Source organism: Giraffa tippelskirchi, chromosome X (genome assembly GCF_054371585.1).
Source record: "Giraffa tippelskirchi isolate mGirTip1 chromosome X, T2T-mGirTip1v1.2.pri, whole genome shotgun sequence".
NCBI classification, from domain to species: domain Eukaryota; kingdom Metazoa; phylum Chordata; class Mammalia; order Artiodactyla; family Giraffidae; genus Giraffa; species Giraffa tippelskirchi.
The window spans coordinates 127,346,443-127,362,305 of record NC_137289.1 but is presented as its reverse complement, the minus strand read 5'-3'; the positions used below and the strand labels follow the sequence as shown (position 1 = coordinate 127,362,305).

General features: G+C 45.1%; 1 protein-coding gene and 1 pseudogene across 1 annotated transcript; one reads left to right on the top strand and one right to left on the bottom strand.

The window, feature by feature from the left end:
* Nucleotides 1-2,808: 2,808 nt before the first annotated feature.
* LOC145537172 (ubiquitin-conjugating enzyme E2 D3 pseudogene) lies at nucleotides 2,809-3,254 on the bottom strand (annotated as a pseudogene).
* A 5,188-nt stretch (nucleotides 3,255-8,442) lies between these two features.
* Nucleotides 8,443-12,094, top strand: LOC145535434 (melanoma-associated antigen B4-like). Its single transcript, XM_081563873.1, is given in 5 exon segments — nucleotides 8,443-8,534; nucleotides 10,086-10,142; nucleotides 10,799-11,103; nucleotides 11,134-11,895; nucleotides 11,898-12,094. Coding segments are annotated over 3 exon segments (1,203 nt in total). The 5' UTR covers nucleotides 8,443-8,534; nucleotides 10,086-10,142; nucleotides 10,799-10,859.
* Nucleotides 12,095-15,863: the final 3,769 nt, after the last annotated feature.

Sequence of the window (15,863 nt, the reverse complement as noted above, 5' to 3'; positions counted from 1 at the left end):
AGAAATATGTGCATATCTCAGATATGGTGGGTTCGGTTCTAGATCACTGCAATAAAGTGAATATTGCCATAAAGTAAATCACAGGAATTTGGGGGATTCCCCGTGCTTATAAAGGTTGTTAACCCTGTTGTACACTTAGTAGAAGATGTCTAAAAAATTTACATAGCTTAATTTAAAATGAGAATACAGCTACAATAGTAACAGAGACCTGATCAGAGCACCATAAGGAATAAAATAATTGAAGAGATTAAAATATTTCACAAATTTACAAAATGTGGCACATGGACCCCAAGTGAACACACGATTTGGGGGAAATGGTGCTATAGTCATGTTCAATGCGTGGTTACTGTAAACTTTCAGTTTGTAGTGAAACACAATATATGTGAAGCATGCTTAAATGAAGTACAATTTTTTAAAGGTGTGCCTATAAATCAAGTAAAACAATTCACGGAAGAGACTGACTCTGGCTAAGGTTTTTATTTTCTTTTAAATTAATTTAATTGGAGATTAATTACTTTACAATATTGTGGTGGTTTTTGCCATACAGTGACATGAATCAGCCACGGGTGTACATGTCCCCCCATCCTAAATCCCCTCCCCCTCCAGAAACAGAGAAATCAGCATTTTTCTCTGGGAGCGCACCCCATCCTGCCCCCTGCCTTCTGTGGCATTTTCCCCATATCACATCAAGTCTGGGACATGAAAGTGCAAGGTTTGCTTTAGGGACACTTCTCAAGGTTTTGCAGAGATGTGGTGTACCCCAGGAACCTATTAATCCAAGACATAGACAAAACGAGGGCCCGCATGAGTGAAGACTGGAGGGACAACCACCCTAAAATATAGGTCATTCACAGATCTGCCCAAACTTGCTCTCAAACCTCGAACACCCAGACAGGGCATTCCCTATTCCAAACCTTAGAGTTCTGTGTGAGGTCAAAGTATTTCTCTAAGAAAAATGGCCTCAGTTCAGTAGAAGGAGAAGATCAGGATGGAGGTTCAGGTCTGAGGACTGGCCAGGATTATAGTGAAGTCTGTGAGTAATGAAAGAAGTATCACTTGACCCACAAATGAGGAGACTTTACAGACCCCTGCCCCTACTCCTAACCCCAGAGGCTCCAGGCAGAATTATAAGGATGGGAAGCCTCGTCATTTCTGTCTGGTCTCAGTGAGGGAAGGGCTTTTTCTATTAGGATCAAACCCCAGTTCTGCAGAGGGAGGCATCTTGGCCATCACCCCAGTAAAGGTGAGGACTATCAGTGCTAATAAGAGGGTCTTTCCCACCAAGGAGGAAGGCTCACAGAGGTGTGCCTCCTGTCAGGGAGAGATGCTCAGAGAAGCACCCTGACTCCCCACTAGGGATTTGGGGAGGCTAGGGCTTTGGGTTGGGAAAAATTTCTTGTGACTCAATTGTGTTATTGACTGTCCTTCAGGGGTTGGGAACCAAACTTGCAGTATTTCTGGGTCTGCCTGTGCTTTGGGATTGAGAGTAAATCGGACAGAAATTACGTGAAGCCGGCATGGAATGGATCATGTAGCCCTTGTTCGGGTGCAGGTAAGCAATATGCAGATTAGATATTTTATTCACATGGCCTTCTATCGACAGAGTTTCTGACAAATCAGGGTGATACTCCCCTGAGGTGGGATGATGCCCAGAAACCTCTAGAATGGCACACTCTGCCCTCACTGGGCGTAACTGTCAGCTTTTAGCTTGTGAATATTTTTTAAGTCTACAGTTCCTTCTCATTCACCCTCCCATAGCCCCTGGCAACCGCCACTCTGCTCTCTGCTTCTTTGACTTAGACCATTTTAGACTCCTCATGGAAGGGACATGCAGTATTTGTCCTTCTGTGTCTGGCTAATTTCAGTGTAGCATAATGTCCTCTAGATATATCCTCGCTATCGTGACAGGAGAGGTTAGCTTCTTTTTAAGGCTGAATGATAGTCCATTGCATGTATAGTTTCCTTATTTATCCACTCATCTGTCACTGGACAGGTAGGCAACTTCCCTGTCATGACTATTGCGAATAGTGCTGCAATGATCATGGGAGTGCAGAGCTCTCTTTCAGGTCCTGATTTCAAATCCTTTGGATAGTAGTGGAATTGTGGAAAATATTACGTGTTCTTTTTGATTTTTTGAGGCACCCCTATACTGTTTTCCATACTGGCTGTACCAATTTACATTCCTACCAGCATGTGAACAACAAAGTGATTCAGCTTTTAAAGGTTATGTTCCATTTACAGTTATTATCAAATATTGGCTATATTCCCTTTATTGTACAGTATATCCTTGTTGCTAATTTTATACATATTAGTTTGCACCTCTTAATCTTCTGTCCCTGCCCTTCCCCTCCTGCTTGCTGCTCCCCACTGGGAACCACTAGCTTGTTCTCTGTATCTGTGATTCTGCTTCATTTCCCTAGTCTGTTTTATTTTTAAAATTCTCCATGTCAGTGTTATCATACAGAGTTTGTCTTCCTCTATCTCACTTATTTCATTAATACCCTCCAACTATTTACTACTTAATAGCATAATACCTTCCAACGCCATAGATTTTGTTGAAAAATGGCAGAAGTTCATCCTTTTTAATGACTGAGTATTATTCCATTATGCGTGTGTGTGTGTGTGTGTGTGTGTGTGTAGGTTGTATACATATAGATTAATTTTATACCTTGGCAAATGTCATTAATGCCGCTTTGATCGTTGGAGTGCTAGGAATTTTTGAATTAGTGTTGTTTTTTTTTTCATTTTTAGCTGTAATTTAATGTTTATTCAAGCTTTAATGCCGATTATTCTAACTTTAAGGCAGCATCACATGGCATACTTGCGAGTCCACTCCTGAAAAATTCTGTTGTACTTATTTCTGTCTGTTTTAAAGATCTGTGCAGCCTCTGGCACTGGGGAGGGTGTCATCAGTGTTCGGAACACATGGCAGGGAACAAATGGATACCAGAACTTTAGAAATCATGAAAGCAAGAGACCACAGTGATCTTAGAATATCGAACCAAGTGCTCCCATTAGTGTCCATGTCTGGATGATAGATTCTGTTGCAAATGCAACCTTAGGTAGTGTCACCGGGTAGTCTTAAGGGAAATGAATTGTCACAGAGAATACACTGCCTCAGTATGGGCTGCCGTTTGTTTCATAATTGTGTTTTGCAAATGAAATGTATCATCCCCAACTGGACCTGCAGAATATTGTGCTGGAGGGTCACTGGCCACATCACTAAGTTCCTTATTCATCCATTTCAGCGCCATAGTCTGTGCTTTCTGTCTGACTCCTCACTGTCTCAGTGTGTGCTCAAATATCCAGCCAAAATTCTTGATTATCTGGTGGCTGGGAAGGACTATCTCCTCATCTCACACCGGCTCTGCCAGACACAGGTGCCTTCTTAATAAACAGGAAGGGTGGACTGGGGTGGGGTCACTGGCAGGGAGTAGATGAGGCTGGAGGGGAAGGGGAGATGAGCAGTGGAAACCCTTATACTCAGACAAGCATTGAGTACCTGAAGGAGACCATCCAAATTAGTGGGTTATTTTTTTTCAGATATACACCCAGGAGTGGGATTTCTGGGTAATTTGGTAGTTCTTTTTTTAGGTTTTAGGAACCTCCTTACTGTTATCCATGGTGGCTGCACCAGTTGACATTCCCACCAACAGTGTATAGAGCTTGTCCACATGCTCACCCACATTTGTTACTTCTCTTCCTTTTGGTTGATAGCCCTTCTGATAGATATAAGATAATACCTCATTGTGGTTTTAATATGCATTCATATTATGATTAACGATGTTGAACATCTTTTCATGTGCCTCTCGGCCATTTGTATGTCTTCTTTGGAAAAATGTGTATGTAAGTCTTGTGCCCATCTTTTTCTTGATTTTTTTTTAAACTGTTATATAAACATTATATATTTCAAATATTAACCCCTTATTGGTTATAACATTTGCAAATATTTTCTCCCATATAGTAGGTAGGCTTTTCATTTTGTTGATGGTTTCCTTTGCTATGTAAAAGATTTTACCTTTCATTACATCTCATTTATTTATGTTTGCTTTACTTTTCCTAGCTTTAGGAGACAGATCCAAAAAAATATTATTATGAATTATATCAAAGAGTGTCTCACTCATAGTGTCTTCTAAGAGTTTCATGGTTTCCACTCATATCTATGTCTCTAATCCATTTTCAGTTTATTCTTGTATATAGTGTTAGAGAATGTACTAATCTCATTCTTTGACAGCAACATATCAAAGAATAAGATTAGAGCCTAAACACAACTTGGTATTATCAGATAACTAAATATGCTTTTACATTTGAGCCAGTAATTAGAGTTTTCAGAAATGAACCTTGAAGTGACATCCACAAAGATATGAAAATACTTAAATATCCATGGACATGTTAACTGAAGGAACATGATATAGCCACTGAGTGGAGTACTACACAGGTATGAAAAAGACTGAACACGATGTTTGTAAACTAATATGGAGCGCTTCCATGATAGATATAGATATATAAAAGAATCTGGGAGTTTTGGGCTAATGTCAGTGATACCAAGTCCAGTGCCTTCGCATCCTGGTATGAAGAGGCTTTGAGAGCTGAAGAGGAGAAAGCCAGAGCCAGAGCTGCAGCCAGGGCTCCTACGTGCCGGGGCCAGTGCACTTTCCGGAGCATGTCCAAAGCTCCTCCCACCCCTAGTGAAGTCTGAGCAGATACTTCACATTGCATTTCAGGAAAGAAGGCAATCTTCCAACTAGTGGAGGGCCAAGGTGTTTCTCATGGAAACAGCATATAACATCTTTGTGTTCCTATACAGTATGCACAACTTGGAGGTTTTTCTTTATTCTATTTTTAAATGCTGTTCCTTTTCATTAAAGATGTGTTTAGCTTCAGCATCTAAGTATACTAATGGCATATCTCCCACATGTACTGCAGATTATGAAGTTGAAAAATAAGAATTTTCATATTACATAACATAAGCGGAAATCCTTGAATCATTTCTTGTCATTTGGAATAAGAAAACATGATATTGGAATGTAGATTTTTTGCAAAAATGGAAATTATTCCACGGTGAAGTCTGTGTGATTATCAGATACAGAAAAAAAAATCTTGGGAGGTATTCACTTCTTTGTTTGTTTTATTCCCTTTAGTCTTTCTTTGTAAAACTGAGGTGTATATACCTGGATTGGCATAGCTTATTTACGAATGTGGGAGAAGTGAAATCCCAGTAAACTTGACTTCTTGCACACTTGCACTATAATTCTTCAAATATCAATTTAGCATCTGTTGTTTGGAGGCTTCTGAGTAGTATTGGGGATGCTAAGAGCAATCTGTTCAGTCCATGGGGTAGAAAAGGGTCAGACACGACTGAGCGACTAAACAGCAACATGAGTGGACCAGAGGGAAATCCCCCCTGGGGTGTGGACGGAATGTGCCCTGTGCTCCTGTCCCAGTGCACGTGAACACAGTGCACAACCTAGATGTTTCATGAACATCATGTCCAAGGAGATTCTGTGAAATAAAAGTAATAGTAGAGTGAAACTGGGAACTCAGAAGCCAGGCTGACACTCTTTGCTGTGGGTCATGGAGACAGAGCTCATTTTATAGAAAAGGCTTTCCATTCAGCATTTTTGGCTTTGTTGATAATTCCACAAAGTGTATGAGATGAGTATATTTTAGGTGATTGTGAAACTGATGAAGTTAGGGGCTTATTTTATTTAGTTACTTATTTATTTGACTGTGCTTGGTCTTATCTTTGGCACGCAGGATCCTCACTCTTCCTTGCAGCCTGAGAGTTCTTTAGTTGTGGCATGAGGAATGTTTTAGCCGTGGCATGCAAACTATTACTTGTGGTGTGTGGGGGCAAGTTCCCTTATCAGAAATGGAGCCCAAGCCCACTGATTTGGAGTACAGATTCTTAGCCACTTAGCTACTGGGTCACTAGGCAAGTCTCTAGGAGTTGTTGAAATAAAAAAGCAGCTTGGAAGGAAGAAAGAGTCAGTCTCAGGACCAAATTCTAGATTATTTGAATCTTGTTCAGTTAAAAAACGACCCACACTCAACTACCCACACTACTATGATTTAGTAGTCGAAATGAAAGTTTCTTTCTAAACAACATTTTGGACTGATTTGTTGTTCTATGTCCACGAATGCCACAGATTCTCTGACATCTCCTGGATTTAAAGAATTCATCAGGGTAGGTGGTATCCTCTGGGAACAAAATAATCATAATCATGTTAAAAACAGATATTGTGTAAATTCTCCGTGTGGTCCAGGCACTGTGCCAGGTGCTTCAGCTACATGCCACTAGCTCTACAAAGGCCACTTCACCTGAGGCTCCCAGAGTTTGGGGATGGACCCAAGTCCACACAACAGATAAGTGACAGAGCTGGGACTGGAGCGCTGGTCTGAATTTGTCCAGAGAACGTACCCTTCCACATGGCCCGGCCTGAGGTGCTCATGAGTCAGTTAATTCACTGTCTTCTAGCACTCCAAAACGTATCTTGAGTGATGGAAAGAAGAACACTGTGACCAGAACACTGGGCTGGGATACATAGGCAATACAAACACCAAAATAATTAAGAGTTATGACTAAAGGAGAGAAGGAGATAATGCTCAGTAACCATATGATCATCTGCATGTGCAAATGAAGACAGCCTCAAGTGTTCGAGGGCTTGGCTTACAAGATTATCTGACGCTATCCTTCTATGTAGAAAGTAAACATTTTATTTTTTAATTAAAAATTTTTTTTATTTTTTGGGTGTGCTGCATCTTAGTTGTGACACTCGGAATCTTTGATGCCACATGCAGGCTCTTTAGCTGCGGCATGTGACGTTTTTTGTTGTGGCACGTGAACTCTTAGTTCTGGCATGTGGAATCCAGTTACCTGACCAGGGATCGAACCCAGGCCCTGGGCATTGGGAGTGCAGAGTCATAACCACTGGACCATCAGGGAGGTGCCAGGAGTTAATATTTTAGAACTACTGTAAACCTGGTGCCTCAGAAATTAAAGAATCCACTTGCAATGAGGGAGTCCTGCGTTCGATTCCTGATTTTGGTACATCCCCTGGAGGAGGGTATGGCCACACACTTCAGTATTCTTGCCTGGAAAATCCTCATGGACAGAAGAGCCCGGTGGGCTACAGTCCATGCGGTCACAAAGAGTAAGATATGACTGAGCGACTAAGCACACACCCTAAATCTGGCTGAAGAGCAGGAATATATCAGCTCTTTTTCTCTGACAGGATAACATCTGTCCTGAATTCCTTGATTTCTGCTGTGTTTTCCTAATCTTACATCAGTTTTGGGACCTAGTCCCCTTTTCTGCAAGACTTGCTAGAGTTTGTAACTGCTCACTGTTTGTAGGAATATGCATTTCCCAGGAAACCTTTAATCAAGGGACAGAAGCCGAAAAGGGAACCTCCATGAAGAGGGCTGAGGAGACTATCACCCCTGAATATGGGGGTCACCCAAAGACTAAGAAGAGGAATCTTAGATCAGTAGAAGGGGCCGTCCCAGGCTGTGGTAGATGTAGTGAGGATGCTGAGCAAGAGAAATCTGGAAGGACTCAAGTTACATCCCCACTGTCTATTCTCAGAGGCCTTGATGGACTAGGATCACACGAGGATCACCCTGACTTGCAACCTGGAATTCTCAGGAGACTAGGACCTTGATTAAGACAGGAAGCTCCATAAAGCAGAGAGTGGAGTTACAGGATTTATCATGTGTCAATATGAGGACCTGAAAGTGGACTCAGGGTCGCATACACTGCATCAAAAGAGGCCCTGGAAAATCACTGACGCTGTGTTCCCCAGGAAGCTCTGGGGACAGATGTCAGATTGATTTCAGTCTGGAAAGTCTCAGCGAGGTGAGATCTCTGTCTAATAGAATCCGCCTCTGTTTCAGAGAGGAATGGACCTGAGTCCAAGCAGGACCTCAGCTCACAATGCTGACTGTTAGAAGGGACGCTTGGAGAGGGAGCCAAACAGAATTCTGTAAATTCTTAGCCCTGCGAGACCCAGAAGAGCTACTTCTGAGTGGTCCCCTCATTCCACCTGTGTGATCTCAGGAAGGGCACGGCCTCCTCCAGCAGGATTAGGCTCCAGATCTGCTGAGGGGTGCATCTTGACCATAACCGGACTTTAAGCGAGGACCATCAGTGCTAGTGAGAGGGCGTCCTTCAGAAGAGGGTGACTCACAGAGTGGCACCCCTCCTGACAAGCAGAGATGCTCAGAGCAGCGCCCTGACTCCCCCCACTAGGGAATCAGGGAGGCGAGGGCTTTGTTTGGGGACAGGAGGACTTGGATTCATAGATAGAGACATCCCGGGCACTAATACACTGCGCAAGGAGGACCCAGGGACGGATGAATATTGAGCTACCAGGGCTCCCGTAGCGCCTTGGCCCTGCCGTCATCCCTGGGAGACCCCACGTAGGAGCGTACGCCACTCCTCTCCATTTTCCCTTTAATGGCGAGGAGCTTGAGCAGGAGTCGTGGTGTCTCTTTTGCAGAGATTCAGTGTCCAGGACTCGTCCGGAACCAAGGTGAGGATCTGAATGTAACTGAAGGTACTCTGCCAACCCACCATTAAAAAAGTGACCCAGCCGCATCCCACCACTGGGATCTGGCTCTTTCGAGTCCCTGAGAGGTATCGGATGAATGCGGTCTAGCGTGGCTCAGGTGAAGGCATTAGTCTGTGGGAATAGGCCTCGATTCTACACCTGGAGGAGCTCGAGGTCCTAGATGAGGGCCCTGAGGGCTGATGAGCGGACTTCGACACCACATGGGGACCACACTGAGCGGCCCCCCTGCACTCAGCTCTCGGAGGCCCCGCGTGGAGCTGGTCGACTGTGGTGACCCGTCGTTTACTGGAGGTGATATCAGGGAGGTGAGAGCCTTGCTCTGAAGGAATAAACCCAGTTCAACAAAGGGACCAAGTCCTCAACACGATTCATGGTTGTGAGGCTGAGTGAGGATGGGGGCTCCTCCCATCAGAAACGGAGTGGCAATCGGAGTCGCGTTTTGACATGACACTTCCCAGAGCATCTCAGGGAAATGAGAGACCAGGTCAAAAGGGGGAGCGTCAGGTTGGGAAGGGAGAGTTTCAGGTTCCCTGGTGGGATAGTGAGAACCTCGGGGCTGGGGGAATGTTCCACATCACTTCATTCGGAACACATCCTCCCTGTCATCATCCCTTTGAGACCTCAAGGATACATGGCGGTTCCCACTGTGGGCTAAAGGGAAAGCAACTCCCCTTAGACCACCCGCCCTGGTCTGAGGGGCGTGGTCAGCAGAGAGAGAAATCTTAGACCCTGTCATAAGTCAAATGTAGACCTTGGTTGCTTCTATGTCCCGGCTAGTGTAAAGAGTGCTGCAACGAACATTGGTGTACAAGTGTTTTTTAAGTGACTGTTTCCTTACGGTATATGCGCAGTAGTGGGATTGTTGCCTCATGTGGTAATTTTATTCCTAATTTTTTATGCAGAGTGAAGTAAGTCAGAAAGAAGAAAGCCAGTATTGTATATTAACGCATATACATGGATTTCAGAAAGAGGGTATTGATGAACCTACTTGCAGGGCAGCAGTGGCGTTGCGGACATAGAGAACAGATTCATGGACACGGGGGGAAAGAGAGGGAGGGACAGACTGAGAGAATAACATTGAAAACATGCACATTACCATATATAAAATAGATAACCAGTGGGAATTAGACATAGGACACAGAGAGCTCATACCCAGTGCTCTGTGATAGCTTAGAGGAGTGGGATGGTGTGGGAAGTGGGAGGGAGTTTCAAGAGGTAGGGGATGTAAGCTATACCTATGGTTGATTCATAGTGATGTGTGGCTGAAACAAACACAATACTGTAAAGCGATTATCCTCCAATTAATAGTAAATAAATTTAGTTTTAAAAAGACATAGAGAAGAAAAGAGAAGCAAAAAAATACAGACCTTGAATTGGGATCTTGTGTGGGACCACTGGGACATCAACCTGCCTGTAACAGCACCTGTTATTAGAAGATTGTGTGTGGTAAGATAAGGTCATCTTACTTCCTCTTGTTGAGACACAGGGTGAGTGGCTTTTACTATCGCACAGGCATCGATTCAGGAGAAAGTGGAGCTTCTCTACCAGGAGCCCAATTGAGGAACCTGAGTGAGTACTCAGTGCATTTATCCCAACCCTTGGATTTCAGCCCAGGAAATTGCAGGGAAGGACTGTCAGATTGAGCATGTACTTCACTGCTTTATATCAAGTCTAGGGGACGGGAAATGTCTAGTCTGAAGGTGCAGCCACCAGTCAGCAAATGGAGAATGGTGCCCAATGATTTAAGGAGCCAAGGTAAGGACCTTGAATGATGATCCCAGTGAACTCAGGATTAAAAAAACCCTACTGAGCTCTCAGCACTGGGTATCCCCTGGCAGGGAGGTGGACTGAGACATCTCTTCACTTGCTTCTTGATCATGTGGAGGTCTAAAGTGTCTGCATTAGAGTAGCAGAGGGAAGGGTGCCCAGGCTCCGCCACGTCTTGACGTGATCATACTAAACATGAGCTGAGAGGACCCCACTGCCAGGAGCCGCTGTCACCTCACTAAATCCAAAGCAGGGCTGAGAGGATGCAGAGGAAAAGTCTAAGGCCTGTGTTCTTCCTCTGTGGGATTCTGCGGGGGACAGGCTGAGCAGGAAAACAGGAGTCTTATGTGTTCCTAGGGTAGTGTCCTCAAGGACACCTGCAGAGGTGGCCTTGATAAAGTCAACGTTGAATCTCCCTGTTTTAAGGTGCTCATGTCACCTCATTCTCCCTCCTCCAGGTGCACCAATCTCCTGTCCTTTGACACAGACGCCTGCCTGTGGTCCCTGACCACAGCCATCATGCCCCGTGGGCAAAAGAGTAAGGTCCATGCTCGTGAGAAACGTCGCCAGGCCCAGGCTGAGACCCAGGGTCTTAGTGATCAGACCACCACATCTGGGGGAGAAGAGACCACCTCCTCTTCCCCTCCTTATTCAGAGAGTGCTCCCTCAAGCTCATCTGCTTCTTGCACGCCCAAGGGGCCTCAGGGACCCCAAGGCACCACCAGTGCTGCTGCAGGTGCTATACACAAAAGATCTGGTGTAGGTGCCAAAGCACGCGCAAGATCTCATGTAGGTGGCACAGCACGCTCAAGATCTGGTGTAGGTGCCGAGGGCCAAGTTCAGGAAGGTGAAAATTCCAGCCAGGCCTCAGCTGCTGCTGAGAGCTATCACACAGATCTTCTGACTAGGAAGGCAGAGATGTTGATGCAGTACATGCTGTATAAGTATAAGGTGAAGGAGCTCATTTAGAGGTCAAAAATGCTGAAGGCAATCAATAGAAGGTACAGGGAGCGATTCCCTGAGATCCTCAGCAGGGCCTCTGAGCGCATGGAGCTGGTGTTTGGCCTGGTGCTGAAGGAAGTCAGGCCCAACAGTCAGTCCTATACCCTGGTGAGCAACCTAGATCTCAGCAACAGTGAGTCTATGAGAGGTGCCTGGGGGCTGCCGCAGAATGGTCTTCTGATGCCTCTGCTGGGTGCCATCTACGTGAATGGCCGCCGTGCCTCCGAAGAGGAGATCTGGAAGTTCCTGAATATGCTGGACATCTATCATGGAAGAAGGCACTTCATCTTTGGAGACACCAGGAAGTTCATCACAGAAGATCTGGTGCGGGAAGAGTACCTGGAGTACCGCCAGGTGACCGGCAGCGATCCCCCTCACTATGAGTTCCTGTGGGGTCCTAAAGCACACACGGAAACCAGCAAGATGAGAGTCCTGGAGTTTTTGGCTAAGGTCAGTGGTATGGCCCCTGCTGCCATCCTGGCACATTATGAGGAGTCTTGCAGAGAGGAAGTAGAGAGCCCCGGGGCTAGAGCTGCAGCCAGGTTTGGCACTTCTGCTCAGGTAGGGCTCGCACGTCTGCCTGGGCTACTGCATGCATTTCTACCTCCGTCTGGGATGGCTCTTCTGCTGCAGCCCTGGCCGAGTATCCTGCCTCAGCCAGGCCTGGCATTTCTGCTGCAGCCAGTGCTGGCCCTTCTGCCTCGGCCAGTGCCCATGCTAGGGCCACATCCAGCCGCTCATCTCACCCCTAGTGTGGTCTGAAGGCTGTTCTTCACTTTGTGGTTGGAAAAGCCTGTCAACCTGTGTTCCTGTTACACATCAATAACTTGTTGACTCTTTTCCCCCCAATTCTCAGTTCTTTGTTTTTTCAACAGAAAGTTTATTTAAGTTCATGATACAAGTACTTCAATAATGTGGGTCACACACAGTTTGCTGTTTGTCAAATTTATGAGTATGAATTTTGTTTTTTGAAATGCATATTGGAAATCCTCAAATCACTTTTGTGATCCCAGATGAGAATAACATCACTTTAGTATGAGAATATACTTAGAAATGTGAAAGACACCACACTAATAGAAGCTCAGAACATAGATACATAGAGAGCTGAAAGTTCTTCAATTTTTGATTTGCTTTACTCTGTTTAGTCTCCGTTGTTGTAAATATGAAAGATATATACTTGATTCTGCTTATGGTTTTCAAGAATGTTTGAGAGTATAAATTAGAGCAAATGATTTATTTGTGGCTCTTCTTTTACACAAACATTAATTGAGCATCTGCTTTTAAGAAGACTTTCATGCCTGTACTGGTGATGTTTAGTCAAGGAAACTCCCAGTCTCTGCCCATTCAATCATTGTTTCTCAGAGAAGCTGTCATGCTATGGAAGAGGCTGAGATACTCTCTACTTCAAGAAGAACAAGAAAGAAGCAGGGTAAAGAGGGAATGGAGAATATATTACTTTGGTTTTATTGCTAAGCATAATTTTGGCTTAATGAGGAGGTTGGGTCATTTTTTTTTTCTTTCAGTTAGAACGCTGCATAGTTTCTGACATCTGATAGATGCAAAAGAAGAAAAAAAAAAAACCCAGCTGATGTACCATCTGAGGTCAAGATAATCATAATAACAGCGATTGCCCCTAATTTCTCAATAGAGCCAGGTGCTGTGACAGATGCTTTCCATAAATACATATATTACACCAGTCTGACAAGGCAGGGCTTATCAAACTGACTTCACAGTGGAGAGCCCGAGGCTCATAGAGTTAAAGTTTGGTTTTGTGCCGAAATACTTAAGGCTGGTAAATGACAGAGCTGGGACTAGACTCCTGCTCTAAACTACTGTAGCATACATAGTGTTCTTCTCCCCCCACCCTGAGACATACCCTTGTCTTTTCTTTTAAACAAGTACTTTTAACATTTGATATTTATTTCATTTCATTTTCTTATTTATTTACTTGGCTGTGCTAGATCTTAGTTGCGGCACATAGGGTCTACTTCCCTGACCAGGGATAGAACCTGGGCCCCCTGCATTGGGAGCCTGGACTCCTAGCCACTGGACCACCAAGAGAGTCCCCACCCTGTATCTTTTATTTCATGGTTTTGTCAGTACTTCAAAATTTGTCCTAGGTGATAAAAAAAGAATGCCCTTGTGCTCAAGCTACTGGATCAGAATGTGTAGCCAGCGCAGTAAGAACACCAAATATATTTAACCAGAAATATGTATCCCTTATTCATTACTCATAGATAAATGAAAGAGACAATATTTGGTGACAATATTAGCATGTGCATTGGCCATGTTAGATAACCTCTGAAGACCAAGGGCTCTCTATATCATGCTTACCGTCTCTTGTCTGTAGAAAGTAAATCTACGAGAACAGAAATGACATGAGAATCTTCAGCTGGCTGATGAGATAGATTTATGTACTTCTTTTCCCTGACAGCTGACCTCCTGTCCTGGGACTCCTGCCTTGGGCTGTAGCTTCTCCATCTCCTATCACTCCTGGGACAAGGACCCATTCACTGTCTGTAGCATTGCAGAGCAAACACGGCTCAAGAGTTTGCAGAGATGTGGAATTTCCCCAGAAGCCTTTAATCCAAGACACAGAAGGCAAGATGAGGACCCCATGTAGGAGGATTGAGGAGAGAAACACCCCAGAATATTGGGGTTGGTCACTGGAACAGCACTCCCAACTGCTCTCAGTCACGGGATCTCAGAACTGTTAGGCTAAGCATAGCCTGGCTTATTCTTCAGGCTTCTCAGAGACCTAAGAAACTTGGTCTTGGTGCAGAGTTCTGAGGTTGGTAGAGGAGAGAGGATCAATCTCTCAGAAATGACAGTGATAAACCTGAATGAGGGTGAAGGAAAGATGCAGCCACATAGTAGGAACCTGTAAAGATATACTTGTCCTCATTAGCAAGTATGTGAAGTCCAGAACAATCCAGGCTGCTGTGGTTAACACTTTCAACTCAGGTCCCAGGAAGGTGGGGACTTTGGGAATCAGCAGAGCCCTCAGCCTCAGATCAGCAGAGCATAGAACCCCAGGAAGGGTGCAGAGTCAAAGTGAGGACCCAGGGTGTGGACATGGAAGCCCCTCAACCCACAGCCGACAGGGCTACACTTAGTCCCTCCTCTCCAGTTAGCCCTGGGAAGCATAGGTAAGGGCTGGCCAGCTCAAGGGCCCCGTGACTTCTGTCTGGAGGGTTTCAGGGAGATAGCCTTGGTTTATAGGCTGGCTGTTCATCAGAGTGAAAATCCCAGGTATGACAGTGGCACACTCTTGTCTGAGGAGTGCAGCAGGCAACTACCCCATTACAGATAAATTCTTAGAAAGTCCTGCAAATGTAATGGGCCCTGGGAGGGAACAGGTAGAGCTTTCAGACTAAGTGTATCCCTTATTTTCTGAAGGAGAATGGCTTCAGGGCCTTAAATTCCTTGGACTAATGGAGGAGGCCTCATTCAGTTGAGGAAGGGTACCGAGTTCCTAACAGCAGTCAACTGATGGCACTGACCGACAGCGAAGGATCCCTCCCAGAAAGAAGGAGGCCACGGAGGGCCCTGTCCCTGTTATCAGGCCTCAGACTGTGCCACTTAGTCCTGGTGACATGGTGGGTCCTCCTAGAGCATCTCATGGAGGTAAGGAGCCTCATCCTTGTCAAATGGAGCGACCACAGCTCAGCAGAAGGACGATTCCCAGATTGTACCAGAAGGTAAGGACCCTGATGACTGAAAAGAACATCCGCCTCAAAACAGTGGGGCAGAACATGTTCCTTCCACTACTGTTAGCCTCGGAAGAACACAGACTGCTGTGGCCCGATGAGGCAAGCTCCACTTCTTCCTTGGGGGTCTCAGGGAATTGGGGGCTTGAGGGGAGAAGCCTTAAGGAAAGTCATGGAATATTTCCAGTTTGTGAATATTTCCAGGTTATTTCCAAGTCAGGGTGAGGATGGTAAAACTGTTTAAATACACATACCAGGATGGCCACACAGAATCTTCCCTACTGTCAGGCTGGAAGGCCACAGGTAGAGTTGTCAGTTCTGACTGTGTAATAGCAGAAAAGTTAGGGTTTTGGTCTGATGGTGGTGATCCCATGTCAACAGAGAGGGGAGTCTTGGGCTTGGCTAAGAGTCAAATTTGGGACCCTGACTTGGGACCCTGAGAGGAACCGTCTGCCATCCTCAAGGAGCTTGCCAGAGCTTTCATTCTTGTGAGACTATGGGCAGGGTTGTCCAGATAAGGCCACCTTATCTCGACTCACAGGGAGGTATGGGTCTTACTATGAGGAGATAGGCCTCAGATCAAGAAGGAAGGGATTCCCCAGGCCCCACCAGAAGTCAAATTGTGGAGCCTGAGTGATGACTGAGGGGTCTACTCATCCCTGAATAGAGGGGACAAAAGACAGTCATGCCTTACCCTTTGATGTCAGTTCTAGAAAGCTCAGGGGAAGACTGTCAGGCAAGGCTCTCCCTCACTTCTTTATACCAGGCCTTCTTCTTCTTGTTGAATTACTAAGTCATGTCTGACTCTTTT